Here is a 19,955-nt window from a genome sequence, read left to right as displayed (position 1 = left end):
AGGGTTTTTGTAAACATAGTGTAACAACCCTGGGTTTATAAGCACAGATATCTCGAGCATGCTTTTGGTGCACAGTCGATAGCGCGCTGGACTTAGGGCTAGAAGGTTGAGGGTTCGAGGCCTGCTCCCTGCCCGTTTCATTACATTGGTGTCAGAAGTGGAATCAGACCTTGCATCCATGACAGTGTGTGTGCTTGGCTGGTGAGCGAGTTCCTATAAGATGTTGAGTCGCAAGCTAGTAGGAGGACAAGCTCTTTGAAAGAAGGGAGTAATGTAACGACCCTGGGTTTATAAGCACAGATATCGACTCTGCTGCTCGAGCATGCTTTTGGGGCACAGTCGATAGCCCGCTGGACTTCGGGCTAGAAGGTTGAGGGTTCGAGGCAGGCTCCCTGCCTGTTTCATTACAATCCTTTGTCCATAGACTGCTTAGAGGGTAAGGAAACCAATATGTCCTTTTGGAATTTGGGTGAACTATCCTGTTTACATCTAAATCTTTTCATTATACACAAATCTATCTGTGCCACATTTGGTGCTTTTGTTAAAAACTGAACAATTATTATGCTTAGCCACCTAACTAGTTTCAAAGTAGTCAGCTACTTTCCTTTGTAGTGTAGTTTAGCTACTTTCATCTCAAGGATAGCTGTTCATCTCTTTTCACTATGACAGTATGATATAAGAACCTAGCACTGAGGTATACAATTAACGGAAACCTGTACGTATTCTCTTTTGTATGTCCGGACAGGAGAGGCGAATCTTCAGTACGGACAAAGCCCTTTACATCATTGCATAAGAGCAGTAGCGTGAAATCTACTGCTCCACCTGGCGGACAATGGCTGTCGTTTCAATTTGATCTATTGTTGACTGCAAAGATAATTGCTGTCCATATTACATTTCGCTTTCATTGACAGTATTTGTTTAATGATTCAACTGTATTCTTTTTTTCGTTTAGCATTATTTCTGATTACCTTGCTAATGCAACTGTGCATTTGCATAGACTCCTTTTCACCTTTATCGTGGTCCTTCAAGGCAGAATGACGTCAGGATCACAACTGAACATGCTAGTTGCTAAATATTGACACCAACTACTGCCAATGAAAATTGCACCCCAACGATGAATGACCAATAATAATTGTGTTGTCCAAATAAGGAGGGTCCTCTCGAGGGGCGTGGAAGGTAGGGATCAGGTCGACTGACTGCGATGTGCAAGATAAACGTGAAATTGGTGAGCTAGTAATTTAACCGAATTGAGCACAATTAAAAGTAATAGCGGTTTATACGACTATTCAAAAAAACAGTACGTAATCTGCCCGCTGTGCAAAGGTAATCGGTTCCATGGTAGATAGTGCTTGGCTCTTGTCTTGCGTAGTTTACGTTAGCTAGCTAACGTCATAAATTTACTAAGAGCATGGGACCTTGATACTTTGTTAGGCCTGTAAAGGAACAACCTAGCTTTATAACCAGCTAACGTTGGCACAATCTGCATATTTGGCAGTGTGGTTTGCTTCTTATAGTTATGTAAATTATTCGTAGTTTGCAGTCAATATCGACAGCATCATAACGTGACATTGTTGGTAACGAGTGTTCCAATCCAACCACTTGCTTTAATTAGCGGCCACTTCTAGTTGTTGAACTTGCACAACCTGCAGCATGTTTCAGTCTATACAACGGCGGCCTATAGCGTTATGTGAAATCAGTGTATGTGCTGTTAGGTTTCAAAGCAGTAATGCACTGAGACAGGGAATTGGCAAGGGCAAATCCGTAACCACCTCATGGATGGGACGACGCATTGGCCTGTTGTTGTCATGGCTCCAGAGATCGGGGGTGGGCACGAGTGAAAAAGCGAGATCTGACAAGAAGAAGCAAGGCCTGCTGTCAATTTTTGCCAACCATTGTAGCTTTGTGACCGGCCAGAGGCTTCGACGCGCTCATCAGATTGGAGAGCTCTACTCAAACCTGTACTCGGAGCGAACCAGGTGGACTCTGGTTGGAAGCATATGGCGTCGACTCCAGAGCAAGCACTCCTCCACGGGGAAGCTTGTGGCTGCACTGGCTGGTGTATTTATGTGGGAGGACGAGAAGGTTCGAGATGAAGAACTACACAGGTACATGCTGTTACTTACAGTTAAGCAATAAGGCCAAAGGGGGTGTGGTATATGGACAATATACCACTGCAAGGGCAACTCATAAAGACGACGCAACGCGTAGTGCCTGGATACAGACCTTAGCCGTGGTATATTGGCGATATACCACAAACCCCCGAGGTGCCTTATTGCTATTATAAACTGGTTACCAATGTAAAAATACATGTTTTGTCATACCCCTGCGGCAGTCTGGCAACTAACATTCAGGGCTCGAACCACCCAGTTTATCATGTGAAACATTGTGTGCATATTGCACTGTGCCAAATTGTACACTTTTTTTCCCCCAATTGTTTAATGCAGGTGTGGAATATTAGGCCTACCTTTGCTTTAACCTTGTCCTGCAATGTGAAAGCTGGCAATGTGCTTGGTTTCAAATAAAATTTTATTTGTCACATGCGCTGAATACAACAGGTGCTTACTCACGAGCCCTTTCCCAACAATGCAGACTTAGCAAAAAAGGTCATAGTAACACAATAAAATGTCAATAACAAGACTATACACAAGGAGTACCAGTACCGAGTCAATGTGGAGGTAATTATGTACATGTAGGTAGGGGTAAAAGTGACTAGGCAATCAACTACAGGAGATGGTGGCACCTTAATTGGGGGGGATGGCCTTGTGTTAATGGCTGGAGCGGAATTGGTGGAATGGTATCAAACGCATGTTAGATGCCATTCCGTTGGCTCTGTTCCGGTTCCAGTCATTAAGCAGCATGTGAGTGGCGTCAATATGCGGGTATGTGTGAGTATATGTAGTTTACAGTACCTTGAAAGTATTCATACCCTTTTGATTCATTCCACATTTTCTTACAACCGGAATTCAAAATGGATTAAATACAATTGTTTTCTCCACATTTACATACAATACTCCATAATGACAAAGTGAAAACATGTTGAATATTAAATACAGATCTAATTTACATAAGTATTCACACCCCTGAGTCATACTTTGTATAAGCACCTTTGGCACCGATTACAGCTGAGTCTTTCTGAGTAAGTCTCTCAGAGCTTTCCACACCTGGATTGTGCAACATTTGCCTTTTTTTTTCTTTTCTTTTTTCTTCAAAATTCTAAAAGTTCTGTCAAATTGGTTGTTGATCATTGCTAGACAACCATTTAAGTGTTGCCATAGATTTTAAAGTAGATTTAAGTCAAAACTGTAAATGAGACGCTCAGGAACGTTCACCCTCTTCTTGGTAAGCATCTCCAGTGGATTTGGCCTGTTTAGGTTATTGTCCTGCTGAAAGGTGAATTCATTGTCTGGTGGAAAGCAGACTGCAAGGTTTTCCTCAAGGATTATGCCTGTGCTTAGCTCCATTCTGTAAAAATGTATTTATTTTTATCCTGAAAAACTCCCCACTCCTTTAACAATTACAATCATGCCCATAACATGATGCAGCCACGACTATGCTTGAAAATATGGAGAGTGGTACTCAGTAATGTGTTGTATTGGTTTTGCCCCAAACACAACACTTTGTATTCAGGACAAAAAGTAAATTGCTTTGACACATTTTTTTGCAGTATTACTTTAGTGCCTTATTGCAAACAGAATGCATGTTTTGGAGTCTTTTTATTCTGTACCGGCTATCGTCTTTTCACTGTGTCAATTAGGTTAGTATTGTGGAGTAACTACAATGTTGATCCATCTTCAGTTTTCTCCTATCACAGCCATTAAATGCTTAACTGTTTTAAAGTTACTATTGGCCTCATGGTGAAATCTCTGAGCAGTTTCCTTCCTATCCGGCAACTGAGTTAGAAAGGATATATTATTTTTTACCCATCTATCAATAGGTGCCCTTCTTTGCAAGGCATAGGAAATCCTCCCTGGGGTTGTGGTTGAATCTGTATTTGAAATTTGACCTTGTGTCTGTGGGGTACAGAGATGAGGTAGTCATTCAAAAATCAGTTCAACACTTATTACACACAGTCCATGCAGCTTATTGTGACTTGTTAAGCAAATGTTTACTCCTAAATGTATTTAGTCTTGCCATAACAAAGGGGTTGAATAATTGACTCAACATTTTGATAAACATAATTCCACTTTGAAATTATGGAGTATTGTGTGTAGGCCATTGACAATATTTTTTCAATTAATACATTTTTTAATTCAGGCTTTTCCAACAATGTGGAAAAAGTAAAGGGGTGTGAATACTTTCTGAAAGGTGTGTGTTGGAGTGTCAGTGTAGTATGTATGGGTAGAGTCCAGTGAGTGTTCATAGAGCCAGTGCAAATAAAAAGGGGGTCAATTCAAATAGTCTGTGTAGCCATTTGATTACTGACAGTTAGTTTTATGGTTTGGGGGTAGAAGCTGTTCAGGAGCCTTTTGGTCCCAGACTTGGCACTTGGGTACCGCTTGACGTGCGGTAGCAGAGATAACGGTCTATAGCTGTGTTGAATACCGATACTTAATAAGTATATACTACATACTATTAGTTCATTTTAGTATACTGTAAACAAACGGTATCCTTTCAGTTGAGCATACTAGTGCTTCGGCTGTCTACCGGAAGTTGATGCTGTTGCTATGCAACTTCTTGTTAGCATAACAAATGACTAGCTAGACATTTTACGATTTTGGGGTGTGTTTGTAAATTCAATCTAGAGTGCCAGGGTGCGCTCTGGGTGTTCGTAATTGCAGACCATTGTTTGTCAGATTTTTCCGTTCATAAATTCAGAGTGTTTCGCCCTCGGAGCGCATCACTGGACGCTCTGGCCGAGGAGTAGAGTTGAGCCGAGCATTCTGACCTCAAAACGACAGTCAAGCACCCAAGCTAACAGCTTAGTTGGCTAACTTGCTAGCTAATTCCTGTCACAAATGAGAGAAGGCCTCAATCTGACCATTTGAATTGCCCTAGCAGAGCTCGTTAGGCTGTTTTCATGTTATCCAGAGCATTTGTGATTGTAATTGTGCTGCTGGCAACAATTTAATTCCACTTTTTTTGCAGACGTTTACTGACACCGGCCATATATTCAATGGGGTTTTTGGCGTTTTGTAAATTCATCAGGTATTCTGCGCTCTGGCACACTCTGAAATCGGAGTAGATAGACATTTTGCCACCACCATGCTTCACCATAGGAATGGTGCCTGTTGCCTCCAGACGTAACACTTGGCATTCAGGACAAAGAGTTCAATCTTGGTTTCATCAGACCAGAGAATCTTGTCATGATCTAAGTCCTTTTAGATGTAAACAATTTGTTGGAAAAATTACTTTGTCATGCACAAAGTAGATGTCCTAACCGACTTGCCAAAACTATAGTTTGTTAACAAGAAATGTGTGGAGTGGTTGAAAAATGAGTTTTAATGGCTCCAACCTGAGTGTATGTAAACTTCCGACTTCAACTGTAGTTTAGGCTTACATTACATTCCTACCTTTTTGAGAAGCATACCCTTTTCCTTTCTTCCTGTTCCAATTAAATTAGCCTAAACCTACTGTCAAGTTACCAGGTTGTTAGCTAGCTAGGTAACATGACTGAACAGTCTTATCAAACCAATAATTAGCGACCCGGGATTAGTATAACATGGCCTGCGACATGTTTGTAAAATTATATCAAATGCGCACGAATCCCATTTTAAAATGGGTATCTCCGGTAATATGGGTCACTTTTTATGTTATTTTTATTTTTTTACCATTTAGGCTCGAGACAACCTGTTGTCTTTGCTGTGAAGCTGCAAGCATGCCTGTCGCCAAGCAGTGCTCCATTTTACCCCTCTGATACTGAGGCTGCATGACAGTGAACTTCAAACTCAGACTGGTCTGTGCTCTTGGTTATAACAGGCTATTTGAAATCATACAATGTATCAACATTGCTCGCTTTGGCGCTGCTCCAATGTAACAAATGTACAAATCTAACAGACTCGTCTGGGTCTGCATCCCCGCTCTCCATCACTGCTGAATGTATATATTTTTTTTTAACTGACTGAGGATGGGCATGAAGAGCAGAAGGCGAGAAGCATGTGAGGGAGGGCTGGTAGAGGGTTATGCTGGCTGATTACAGCTGCTACACGTGATGTGAGCATGGAAGTGAATATGATTGGACCTGTGCATACCGGAGACTAGTGGCTGTTGCTTCAATTCAACTGAATTTATAAACATTTTGTAGCAGGTTTTTTAGATCGCTAGGGCTGGAAAAAGTCAGTATCATATGAAATGGTACTACGGTATTCTAAAATGTTGGTATCATGACATTTTGGTACTGTGATATTACCGTGTTAAGATCTCTATCCCTGCACACTTCCCCAGATGTGGACTAGAGCTCCAAGCTTTGGAGAAGGTGAAGAATCTGAGTGCATCTTCAGAAAAGGAGAAGGCTGCAGGGCAGGTGGAGACCGGCTGGGAGGTTGTCATGGAGAAGAATAACTTCAAAGTGTGGAGGCGGCCCATCGAGGGAAGCCACTTGTGGGAATACAGAGGTCAGCCTGCATTGTCACTTATAGCTTTGTGTTGCGCTTCTACACCTGCATTGCTTGCTGTTTGGGGTTTTAGGCTAGGTTTCTGTACAGCACTTTGTGACATCAGCTGATGTAAGAAGGGCTTTAGCAATAAATTTAATTGATTGTTGACACTCAGAATGAGTATTCAGACCCCTTTTCCCATATTTTGTTACAGCCTTAATCTAAAATGATGAGGAAATGTTTATTTAATCCAATCTACACACAATTAGAGGTCGACCGATTATGATTTTTCAACTCCGATACCGATTAATCAGCGTTTTTTATATTTTTAAAATATTTTTTTAATGTTTAATTTACATTTTAAATATGATTTTTTTTTAATTTAATTTAAATATATATATTTGTAATAATGACAATTACAACAATACTGAATGAACACTTATTTTAACTTAATATAATACATCAATAAAATCAATTTAGCCTCAAATAAATAATGAAACATGTTCAATTTGGTTTAAATAATGCAAAAACAAAGTGTTGGAGAAGAAAGTAAAAGTGCAATATGTGCCATGTAAGAAAGCTAACGTTTAAGTTCCTTGCTCAGAACATGAGAACAAATGAAACCTGGTGGTTCCTTTTAACATGAGTCTTCAATATTCCCAGGTAAGAAGTTTTAGGTTGTAGTTATTATAGGACTATTTCTCTCTATACGATTTGTATTTCATATACCTTTGACTATTGGATGTTCTTATAGGCACTTTAGTATTGCCAATGTAACAGTATAGCTTCCGTCCCTCTCCTCGCTCCTACCTGGGCTCGAACCAGGAACACATCGACAACAGCCACCCTCGAAGCAGCGTTACCCATGTAGAGCAAGGGAAAAAACTACTCTCAGTCTCAGAGCGAGTGACGTTTGAAACGCTATTAGCGCACACCCGGCTAACTAGCTAGCCATTTCATATCGGTTACACCAGCCTAATCTTGGGAGTTGATACGCTTGAAGTCATAAACAGCGCAATGCATTGCGAAGGGCTTCTGGCAAAACGCACGAAAGTGCTATTTTGAATGAATGCTTACAAGCCTGCTGCTCCCTACCATCGCTCAGTCAGACTGCTCTATCAAATCATAGACTTAATTATAACATAATAACACACAGAAACACGAGCCTTAGGTCATTAATATGGTCGACTCCGGAAACTATCACGTTTATTCTTTCAGTGAAATACGGAACCGTTCCGTATTTTATCTAACGGGTGGCATCCATAAGTCTAAATGTTCCTGTTACATTGCACAACCTTCAATGGTATGTCATAATTACGTAAAATTCTGGCAAATTAGTTCGCAACGAGCCAGGCGGCCCAAACTGTTGCATATACCCTGACTCTGCGTGCAATATTGCCTGCTAACCTGGATTTATTTTGGCTAAATATGCAGGTTAAAAAATATATACTTCTGTGTATTGATTTAAAGAAAGGCATTGATGTTTATGGTTAGGTACAGTCGTGCAACGATTGTGCTTTTTTCGCAAATGCGCTTTTGTTAAATCATCCCCCGTTTGGCGAAGTTGGCTGTCTTTGTTAGGAAGAAATAGTCTTCACAGTTTGCAACGAGCCAGGCGGCCCAAACTGCTGCATATACCCTGACTCTGTTGCAGAGGTGACACATTTTCCCTAGTTAAAATAAATTCATGTTAGCAGGCAATATTAACTAAATATGCAGGTTTAAAAAGATATACTTGTGTATTGATTTTAAGAAAGACATTGATGTTTAGGTACAAGTTGGAGCAATGAGTCCTTTTTCGCGAATGCGCACCGCATCAATTATATGCAACGCAGGACAGGCTAGATAAACTAGTAATATCATCAACCATGTGTAGTTAACTAGTGCTTATGATTGATTGATTGTTTTTTATAAGGTACGTTTTTAATGCTAGCTAGCAACTTACCTTGGCTTCTTACTGCATTCGCGTAACAGGCAGGCTCCCCGTGGAGTGCAATGTAAAGCAGGTGGTTAGAGCGTTGGACTAGTTAACCGTAAGGTTGCAAGATTGAATCCCCAAGCTGACATGGTAAAGATCTGTCGTTCTGCCCCTGAACAAGGCAGTTAACCCACCGTTCCTAGGCCGTCATTGAAAATAAGAATGTGTTCTTAACTGACTTGCCTAGTTAAAAAATATATATTTTTTTAAATCGGCAAATCGGTGGCCCAAAATACCGATTACCGATTGTTATGAAAACTTGAAATCGACCCTAATTAATCGGCCATTCCGATTAATCGGTCGACCATTACACAAAATACAACATAATGACAGGTTTTTAGAAATTTTTGCTAATAAATAAAAAACTTTACAAAAGTATTCAGACCCTTTGCTGTGAGACTCCAAATTGAGCTCAGGTGCATCCTGTTTCCATTGATTGGACATGATTTGGAAAGGCACACACCTGTCAATATAAGGTCCCACAGTTGACAGTGCATGTCAGAGCAAAAACCAAGCCATGAGGTTGAAGGAATTGTCCGTGGAGCTCAGAGACAGGATTGTGTCGAGGCACAAATCTGGAGACGGGTACCAGAAAGTATCTGCAACATTGAAGGTCCAGTGGCCTCCATTCTGAAATGGAAGAAGTTTGTTACCGCCAAGACTCTTCGTAAAGCTGGCCACCCAGCCAAACTGAGCAATCAGGGTGTCACGCCTGTTCCCCCTCCCTGGTGCTGGAAGGTGCCAGGCTCCCCAGCATTACACACTCCTGCCACCATCAGTAATCCTGCCTTTCCCCGTCATGCGCATCAGCGTATTATTGGACTCAATCGTCTGATTATTACCTCCCCTATATTTGTCAGTTCCCCATCTCTGTTCCCCGCTGCTGCATTGATTGTTGAATGTCGTTGTTTTGCCTGTGTGCTGACGCTGTGCTGTCTTGTTTCATGTCTGTTCCTTATTAAATGTTGACTCCCCGTACCTGCTTCTGATCTCTGGCGTCAGTCCTTACACAGGGGAGAAGGGCCTTGGTCAGGGAGGTGACCAAGAACCTGAAGGTCACTCTGACAAAGCGCCAGAGTTCCTCTGTGGAGATGGGAGACCTTCCAGAAGGACAACATCTCTGCAGCACTCCACCAATCAGGCCTTTATGGTAGTGGTCAGAAAGAAGACACTCATTAGTAAAAGGCACATGACATCCCGCTTGGAGTTTGCCAAAGGCACCTGAAAACTCTTAGACCATGAGAAACAAGATTCTCTGGTCTGATGAAACCAAGAATGAACTCTTTGGCCTGAATGCCAAGCGTCACGTCTGGAGGGAACCTGGCCCCATCCCTACGGTGAAGCATGGTGGTGGAAGCATCATGCTGTTGGGATGTCTTTCAGTGGCAGGGACTGGGAGACTAGTCAGGATCGAGGCAAATTACAGAGATCCTTGATGATAACCTGCTCAGGACGAAGGTGGGAATGGGAGAAGAGAATGGGAGAAACCCAAATACAGGTGAGCCAAGCTTGTAGCGTCATACCCAAGAAGACTCGAGGCTGTAATCGCTGCCAAAGGTGCTTCAACAAAGTGCTGAGTAAAGGGTCTGAATACTTTAGGTAAATGATATGTTTCCTTTTTTTTTTTTTTTTATAAATATACGTTCGTAAAAAATTCTAAACTTCTTTTTGCTTCATCATTATGGGGTATTGTGTGTAGATTGAGAAATGATTTAATACATTTTAGAATAAGGCTGTAACTTTTAATAACAAAATGTGGAAAGTCAAGGGGTCTGAATACTTTCTGAATGCACTGTACCTTTTCTATGTGACTATCTGGCATGTCATAATTTCATCAACCTTTTTGATGTACATTTGCACTCTTTTCCCTCTTCTTATTGCCATGATCATCATCTACATGTCTGAGTGTCATTATTAACACTCAACACCTTTTTCCCTCTAATCTTTTCACAGTTTTGGGTTCTTACAACGATGTCACCCCCAGACAGTTCTTCAATGTTCAGGTACTAAACAGGCTTATTTTATGCTAACTGTCTTGACTTGGTATAATAGTTTCATTTTGAATGTTAAAAAGTGTGCAAGAGAACTTGTACCTTCACTAACCAAGTTTCCATCCCAACTTTTTATGCGAGTATAGTATATGTCAGATTAAACAAAATGTAATGACACGCCTGATGAAAACAGAATATTTGTCAGTAAACTTTCCAAATGTCGACAATACAAAGTATGCTAGACAAGGTGGGATACTTTTGATGTGGGTAAAATAAATATTATGCGGGAAACGCTTTTATGCGCCAATATTGATTTAATAACCATCATATCGAAGTAAACTTGGTGACATGTATTGTGGTCCTCCCACTACAACTTGTCAGGAAAGAATGTAGTTTAGTAGGGTACAGATTTAAATAAGTTAGGTACTTCACAGGGTGGTGAAAGTTAAGGGTTATAAGCTTGATGCTTCTTTCCAATAAATATGAAAGGTCTTATTCTGGTGACAGGATCATTGATGCTTGGCTGCCATTTGGCAAATAGAAATAATTTCGCTCTTTTATCCATAATAATCACACTATCTGCGAGCTGTTGGCTAGAGTGCATGTGTCAATAACAGTGGGCAAACTCTCTATATAACGCCAAAACAAAATGTGTAGCAAACCATCAGTGTTAAAAGCAATGGAAACTGATTTCATTTGTATTATTCGGTACATGGAAATTTATGTGCACTACGTCACACACAGCCTTTTATCCCCAACAAGTCAATTTAACAGAAACGCATTTCTGTGGGGAAAATGTGCATTTTGTTATGCGGATTTTAGAATATTCACATGAAAATCTGTCGCCAATTGGATGGAAACCTAGCCAGTGACCCTGTTAAGAAATGATCCAGTAGAAAATGTGCAAGTGGCTTGTGCCATTCAGCACCTGAAGTCCTGTATGTTCATACACTCCCTTTGCGTGTCTGTGCTTATCGCCGTACTTGGCTCTTGTTTTGTACGTGTCTGTTTACCCAAATGCCCTTGTTGGAGTGTAAGGTTTGTGTGGAGATATGTAGCTCTACGTGTTGTATGTGTGTGCTCAATTTAAGCCTCTGTTCCTCTCGTCTCACGCACTGCCCTTTGCCACAGTTGGACACTGAGTACAGGAAAAAGTGGGATGCCCTAGTTCTTAAGCTGGAGGTGGTGGACAGGGACGTCAACACAGGCTCAGAGGTTGTGCACTGGGCCACGCATTTCCCTGTAAGTTCCCCCTGCCAACTCACACACTAGAAATGCAGAACTCATGCTTATCAAAGTCATGCACTTGCGATATGCTTTCATTTCCTCAGTGGTTTCTCTGTTACATTGTAACATTTGTAGACTGAGTGCTACATGTTTTTGCTTTGTTCATGTGTTCTCGATTTGATTATTACAGATATGCAAGCATACAGTGTTGTATTTTATGGAAGAAAGCAATGTTTCCCTGAAATAAGGGCTGTGTCATAGTCCACAGATGACAACAATTGGTTATCCTACATTTTGTTTTTTTGATTTGTTGTATTATCTTCCCACAGTATCCCATGTACTCACGAGACTATGTTTATGTGCGTCGCTATGACGTTGATGTGGAGAATAATCTGATGGTCCTGATCTCCAGGTGAGTGACTTCATGTCAAGTAGTTATATTGAAATGAAGGCTGTCAAAAACGATCAAAATAATTTATCAAGGTAATCATGGTTTTCTGTTGGTAAATAAGATTAATCACATTTTTTTGATTGTTCAAATATGACCCTAATTAAAGATGTTTCCATTTTAAACCACATTGGGTTGTAGGTAAAATATATTTTGATTATAAGGGAAGAAAACCCCAAATAAACTCTCTTCAATAACATCAGCCAGGTTCATGTAAAAGAGCATACAGCTAGCTATTAAATTTAGCATAGGCTTCTTCTATCTGTTCTTCAAAATTAACTAGTCAAGCTTCTACCTACTAGCGAATGGGGATAATTTGCTTAAACCTTTTGATCTGAGAACTATAACAAAAACAGTAGCTAAATGGAATGGAAGTTATGTTCTGATTTTTAAATCTGTGTGAAATTGAGTTGAATCTAGAGGCATTCATTCAGCCATGGCATTCTACATTTTCTCATTTGGTTAGCTTAAGGATTTTGGCAATGAAGCCATTTTTCTACTTCCCCAGAGTCCGCTTAACTCATGGATACCATTTTTATCTTTGCATCCAGTATGAAGGTAGTGAGGTAGTTTGTGAGCCAATGCTAACTAGTGTTAGCGCAATGACAGTCTGTGGCACATACTAGCAGTTACTATAGACTTCCAGTCATTGTGCTAATGCTAGTTAGCAATTGCACAAACATTAGTTAGCAACTTCATTTAAACTGCACGCAGAGACATACAAATGGTATCCACGAGTTCATCGGAGTCTGGGGAAGAAGATAAAGGGCATCATTGACAAAATCCTGAACGATCCCTTTAAGGTCACAGTTATGAAAACTTAGGACACTAAAGAGGCCTTTCTACTGACTCTGAAAAACACCAAAAGAAAGATGCCCAGGGTCCCTGCTCATCTGCGTGAATGTGCCTTAGGCATGCTGCAAGGAGGCATGAGGACTGCAGATGTGGCCAGGGCAATAAACTGCAATGTCCGTACTGTGAGACACGTAAGACAGCGCTACATGGAGACAGGGTGGACAGCTAATCGTCCTCGCAGTGACAGACCACGTGTAACAACACCTGCACAGGATCGTTAAGGCAGGTCCTCACCAGACATCACCGGCAACAACGTCGCCTATGGGCACAAACCCACCGTCGCTGGACCAGACAGGACTGGCGGCAAGTGCTCTTCTCTGACGAGTCGCGGTTTTGTCTCACCAGGGGTGATGATCGGATTCGTGTTTATCGTCGAAGGAATGAGTGTTACACAGAGGTCTGTACCTTGGTGTGGGATCGATTTGGAGGTGGAGGGTCCATCATGGTCTGGGGCGGTGTGTCACAGCATCATCAGACTGTGCCTGCAATGACAACAAGCTATCTCCACGCTGTGCGTTACAGGGAAGACATCCTCCTCCCTCATGTGGTACCCTTCCTGTAGGCTCATCCTGACATGACCCTCCAGCATGACAATGCCACCAGCCATACTGCTCGTTCTGTGCGTGATTTCCTGCAAGACAGGAATGTCAGTGTTCTGCCATGGCCAGCGAAGAGCCCCGAAGAGCCCGGATCTCAATCCTATTGAGCACGTCTGCCATGGCCGTGTCTGGGACCTGTTGGACCCCCCCCCCCTAACCCTCCCCCCATTAATGTCCGGGAACTTGCAGGTGCCTTGGTGGAAGAGTGGGGTAACATCTCACAGCAAGAACTGGCAAATCTGGTGCAGTCCATGAGGAGATGCACTGCAGTACTTAATGCAGCTGGTGGTCACACCAGATACTAACTGTTACTTTTGATTTTGACCCCCCCCCCCCCTTTGTTCAGGGACACATTGTTCAATTTCTGTTAGTCACATGTCTGTGGAACTTGTTCAGTTTGTCTCAGTTGTTGAGTCTTGTTATGTTCATACAAATATTTACAGATGTTAAGTTTGCTGAAAATAAACGCCGTTGACAGTGAGAGGACGTTTCTTTTTTTGCTGAGTTTACATGTGTGCATTACATGAGGCAATATTTTCGTTAAGGCTGGGCGGTATACCGTATTTTACTATATACCTGTATTGATGCAGGGACTGGTTTGGGTTTTTACTTTACCTTCTATAACAGTATTTTGTATGTTTTGCGTTTGTTAAATGTGATATGCCGTGAGTTATGTCCATTTTGAATGTTTTTTTTTTTTTCACCACTACTTAAGTCTTAACTCTCCTCTCTCCATGCCTCTTTCCACACAGACCTAGCTCTGCTCCGTTACTTAAGTAGCGAATTAGTTGTTCCTTGACCACGAGACCCTTGCATTCAGTCTGCATGGTCAATGTAGCACATGCAACAATGTTGATGACAACGATGTTTCTGCTTTGCTGCTTAATATAAATCCATAAGCGTTATATAAATCTTCAAACAGCTAGTTTTGTCTTAGCAAGTTTTAGCTAAATTATGTTAGCTTCTTATGCTAATTGCTCGTTAACTGGCTAGCTAATAAATCTACTGAGTCAGCACAAACGTAGATAGCTAGCACAGCCTGATACCAGTGCTGGTGTAGACTTAACTCAGCATGTTTTCTGTGCAACAGTATCTTCTAAATCAAAGGGGAATAGGCAAAGCATTAATGTGTTGGCTACACAAAGAAACATTTAATGTAGCCAAAGATTATAGGGTCCCCTAAGAAACACTGACAAACACTTTGTTTCCTACCCTGTCACAATAACTCCTCCCTGGCATTTTCATTCGTTGTCATGTCAAACAACACTGTATTCAAAGTGGCCACTATTATTTATATGGATGGAAATTCACATCGACGGGGCTGTAGTGGAGCGGGTCAAGAGGTTCAAGTTCCTCGGTGTCCACATCACCAACCTATCATGGTCCAAACACACCAAAAAAGTTGTGAAGAGGGCATGACAACATCTTTTCCCCCTCGGGAGAAAGAAAAGATTTGTCATGGGTCCCCAGATCCTCAAAGTTTTACAGCTGCACCATCAAGAGCATCCTGACCGGTTGCATCACTGCATGGTGTGGCAACTCCTCAGTATGGCAACTGCTCAGCATCTGACTGTAAGGCGCTCGAGGATAGTACGTACAGCCCAGTACATCACTGGGGCCAAGCTTCCTGCCATCCAGGATCTAATATACTAGGCGGTGTCAGGAAGGCCCAAAAAATTCAGACTCCAGTCATCCTAGTCATAGACTGTTCTCTCTGCTACTGCATGGCAAGCGGTACCGGAGGGCCAAGTCTAGGTCCAAAAGGCTCCTTAACAGCTTTTACCCCCAAGCCATAAGACTGCTGACCAATTAATCAAATGGCCACCAGGACTATTTACATGGTCCCCCCCCCCCCCCACACACACACACACATTTAGTATTTATGCTGCTGCTACTCGCTGTTTATTATCAATGCATAGTCACTTTACCCCTACCTACAGTTGAAGTTGGAAGTTTACATAGACTTAGGTTGGAGTCATTAAAACTCATTTTTCAACCACTCCACAAATTTAGTTAAACTATAGTTTTGGCAAGTCATTTTTCAACAATTGTTTACAGACAGATTATTTCACTTATAATTCACTGTATCACAATTCCAGTGGGTCAGAAGTTTACATACACTAAGTTGACTGTGCCTTTTTAAACAGCTTGGAAAATTCCAGCAAATGATGTAATGGCTTTAGAAGCTTCTGACTGGAAATTAGCCTAACGCCTGAAGGTACCACATTCATCTGTACGAACAATAGTACGCAAATATGAACACCATGGGACCATGCAGCCTTCATACCGTTCAGGAAGGAGACGCGTTCTGTCTCCTAGAGATTAATGTACTTTGGTGCGAAAAGTGCAAATCAATCCCAGAAGAACAGCAAAGGACCTTGTGAAGATGCTGGAGGAAACAACAGGTACAAAAGTATCTATATCCACAGTAAAATTAGTCCCTATATCGACATAACCTGAAAGGCCGCTCAGCAAGGAAGAAGCCAGTGCTCCAAAACTGCCATTATCAAGCCAGACTACGGTTTGCAACTGCACATGGGGACAAAGATCGTACTTTTTGGAGAAATGTCATCTGGTCTGATGAAACAAAAATGGAACTGTTTGGCCATAATGACCATCGTCATGTTTGGAGGAAAAAGGGAGAGGCTTGCAAGCCAAAGAACACAATCCCAACCGTGAAGCACAGGGGTGGCAGCATCATGTGGGGATGCTTTGCTGCAGGAGGGACTGGTGCACTTCACAAAATAGATGGCATCATGAGGATGGAAAATTATGTGGATATATAGCCAAACAGTTCTATTTTTGTTTCATCAGACCAGAGGACATTTCTCCAAAAAGTACGATCTTTGTCCCCATGTGCAGTTGCAAACCGTAATCTGGCTTGTTTTGGAGCTGTGGCTTCTTCCTTGCTGAGCGGCCTTTCAGGTTATGTCAACGTTGGACTCGTTTTACTGTGGATATAGATACTTTTGTACCTGCTTTCTCCCGCATCTTCACAAGGTCCTTTGCTGTTGTTCTGGGATTGATTTGCACATTTCGCATCAAAGTACGTTCATCTCTAGGAGACAGAACGTGTCTCCTTCCTGAGCGGTATGAAGGCTGCGTGGTCCCATGGTGTTTAAACTTGCGTACTATTGTTTGTACAGATGAACGTGGTACCTTCAGGTGTTTGGAAATTGCTCCCAACGATGAACCAGACTCGTGGAGGTCAACAACTGTTTTTTTTTTTTTTGAGGTCTTGGCTGATTTTTCATTTTCCCATTTTGTCACGTAAAGAGGCACTGAGTTTGAAGGTAGGCCTTGAACTACATCCACAGGTACACCTCCAATTGACTCAAATGATGTCAATTAGCCTATCAGAAGCTTCTAAAGCCATGACATCATTTTCTGGAATTTTCCAAGTTGTTTAAAGACACAGTCAACTTAGTGTATGTAAACTTCGGACCCACTGGAATTGTGACACAGTGAATTATAAGTGAATTAATCTGTATGTAAACAATTGTTGGAAAAATTACTTGTCATACACAAAATGGATGTCCTAACCGACTTTCCAAAACTATAGTTTTAACCATAAATTTGTGGAGTGGTTGAAAAACGAGTTTTAATGACTCCAACCTATGTGTATGTAAACTTCTGACTTCAACTGTAGCCTCATTATTGTCTTGTTACTTAAAAACATGTTTTTTTCCACTTTAGTTCATTTTGTAAATATTTTCTTAACTCTATTTCTTGAACTGTATTGTTGGTTAAGGGCTTGTAAGTAAGCATTTCACGTATGGTCAAATTTTGATATGAAAAGCAGGAAATTATTTTGGGTTGAACTGAACAGTATAAAACAATCAGATTGGAGAAAGACCCATTGCAATCACTTTGAAGGTATGTTGCAACCATAGGGTCACAAACTACTCATAAAGCAAATATAGAACTTTTAATTGTTCAAAAACCAAATGCTGTCAAATTTGAAAAATACCATGATATATTTTGGCCATATTGCCCAGCGCTACTTTTTGTATCAATTACATTTTTTTTTTTCTGCTTGGAATACTATTTATTTATCTCCCGTCCCTTATTATAAAAAAAATAAAAATTGTGCCATTTTTAGAGCGGTTCAACATCCTGGAGTCCCGGAAACTCAGGACTACGTCAGAGTCCACTCATACCAGTCCAAGATGGTCATCCGCCCTCACAAGACCTTTGATGAGGTGAATAGAGTTTATCATAAAACAGATAATGTCATCATTGGGCAATATTTAGTTATGTGTGCATGTTGGATTACAGTATCTGACCTTATGTCGTCTTGTCCCACAGAATGGCTTTGACTACCTTCTGACCTACAGCGACGACCCTCAGACTGCCTTTCCCCGCTACTGTGTGAGCTGGATGGTGTCTAGTGGTGAGCTCTCGTTTCTTTTCATGGAGCTTAATGATTATCCCCAGGTGTAAACTGGATGCAGTCATTGTTGGAATATCAACAATAAAAATAAACAAATATTTATCTAAATAGACACAGAATTGCTTCACTGGAGGGCATTAGGGCACGAAAGTAAGTCAAATCCTGATCTTTCCATCAAATGCAGCCACTGATTATGCACAATTATTGAGACCTAACTCAATGGGCCAGGGATCATTTTATTTTTAGCTTGAGGTAGCTGGGCTACAGTAATTGGCTGATTCAACATACCCAACGAGCTGAATCTGCTGGTATTGTAGCTCAGTGCTTTGTTTCTTGGTCTGATTTACTTTTATCTGGATGGAAAATCACCTTGGGGCCTATTCCATCAAACCCTTTTTATTTTTTTTAAATATAAATAGGTCATTGTGGTCTACAGTCTCTTATCAGATGATGGTGGTTTTCCATGTGGTTGTATATTATCCTCAGTCCTGGTTATCAACTGTTGCCCTCCTCCCTCATAGGTATGCCTGACTTTCTGGAGAAACTGCATACTGCAGCCCTTAGGGCTAAGAACCTGGAGGTAGGGATCTACGACTATGCCAGTGTCATGAAGTCCAATGACCCCAAGCACCAGCCCAGCCAGGACCGCCTTGGGGACAACACTCGCCCTGGGCAAATCTACGCATAAGGGACCATGTCTTTTAAGCCGTGGTGGGGAGTTTGATTTAACCTGCACCTGCTCACATACAACAACCCTCCAAACTCAAAGCTTTTGGACACAAGGGTGGATGGGATATAATGAAACTGGAATATACATTTGTTGAAGATATTCAGTACTTGTTCCACATACTGGTTATTGATAACAGAATTATAATGAACAGCATGGACTGTACCAACAAGCAGTTGAGCCCTTTGGAGAAAGGACTCCGCTTTTGCTGCCAGGAGGATTTCCATTGGGACTTCCTGCCTTGCGACACTTGTGCTAGACAGCCAACATCCTCATGCCTCATTTTGCTAACTAGCTGCTTCACCAACTAGTGACACTGAGCCAAAAATACTACCCCTATCGAGATGTTGCCAACGCATTTTCTCCCTCCATCTACCACGTCTACTGGTTTCTTCCAGCCACTTTGATTGGATCCCTTATCTGGTCACATCAGCACTTAAATATCTCACTTTAAAGGCTTCGCTACACAAATACATACCTATAGTTATTTCATACAACAGAGAAAGAAGAACATCAATAATTAAACCCACTGTGATATCAGGAACACGAGGAACACGCTTTGGAGCTGAATGCCCTGGCATATTGACTTCCACAGACAAGTGGATTTAAGGGCTCTTGTGGTCTTTCACATTTTCACATGGGATCGATGTTTTGCTCTCTGCAGAACTGAGGTTCTAACTTTTTTTTGTCTGTCACGCCTTGTCTGTGTTTTAAACTGCCAGGTCATGACACTTCTAACAGCCTTCTGAAGATTACCAGTGTCTTCCTGTCCACATGGTGTCTTATGGTAACTGCAGAAGTCCTCAGTAACTATGGTACAAATGCTTGATGTTTTTTTATTTCACTTGCATTGCAGTTCCCCTCCACCCGTCCATGTTAAAATGTCCTTATCAAAAAAACGATATAAAATTTTTTTTTATATAAAAAGTGTGTATTTTCTTGTGCCACCTAACTATCTGTATTTCAATTGAATGGATATGACTGAAATACTGTTTCTTACTGAGAACTAAGTTCAAAGTTTATGGAACAGACATGATTAAAACCGACTGCTCGCTAGTTTGCGCTACAGAGGAATATGTTTGTTTGCTGAACTCTTACTGTACCTTAACAGTGAAAGTAGTGCAACAATTGTTCTATTACTGATGCGCTTTGGAAGGCAAGGGTTTAGTAAGATCATGCGTTTATGTGTAATCTTTATTGCGTT

At 41.4% G+C, this 19,955-nt stretch overlaps 1 protein-coding gene across 1 annotated transcript; it reads left to right on the top strand.

The window, feature by feature from the left end:
* The first annotated feature begins 1,202 nt into the window (after nucleotides 1–1,202).
* stard7 (StAR related lipid transfer domain containing 7) lies at nucleotides 1,203–19,304 on the top strand. Its single transcript, XM_014128541.3, has 8 exons — nucleotides 1,203–2,105; nucleotides 6,382–6,551; nucleotides 10,465–10,514; nucleotides 11,634–11,744; nucleotides 12,059–12,141; nucleotides 17,734–17,833; nucleotides 17,940–18,024; nucleotides 18,546–19,304. Exons 1-8 carry the CDS (start codon nucleotides 1,651–1,653, stop codon nucleotides 18,710–18,712), a joined length of 1,221 nt encoding a protein of 406 aa, XP_013984016.1. The 5' UTR covers nucleotides 1,203–1,650; the 3' UTR covers nucleotides 18,713–19,304.
* The last annotated feature ends 651 nt before the right edge of the window (nucleotides 19,305–19,955 follow it).

Source organism: Salmo salar, chromosome 11 (genome assembly GCF_965601325.2).
Source record: "Salmo salar chromosome 11, fSalSal1, whole genome shotgun sequence".
Taxonomy (NCBI): domain Eukaryota; kingdom Metazoa; phylum Chordata; class Actinopteri; order Salmoniformes; family Salmonidae; genus Salmo; species Salmo salar.
The sequence above is the reverse complement of the archived record's forward strand: the minus strand, read 5'-3'. Positions and strand labels throughout refer to the sequence as shown.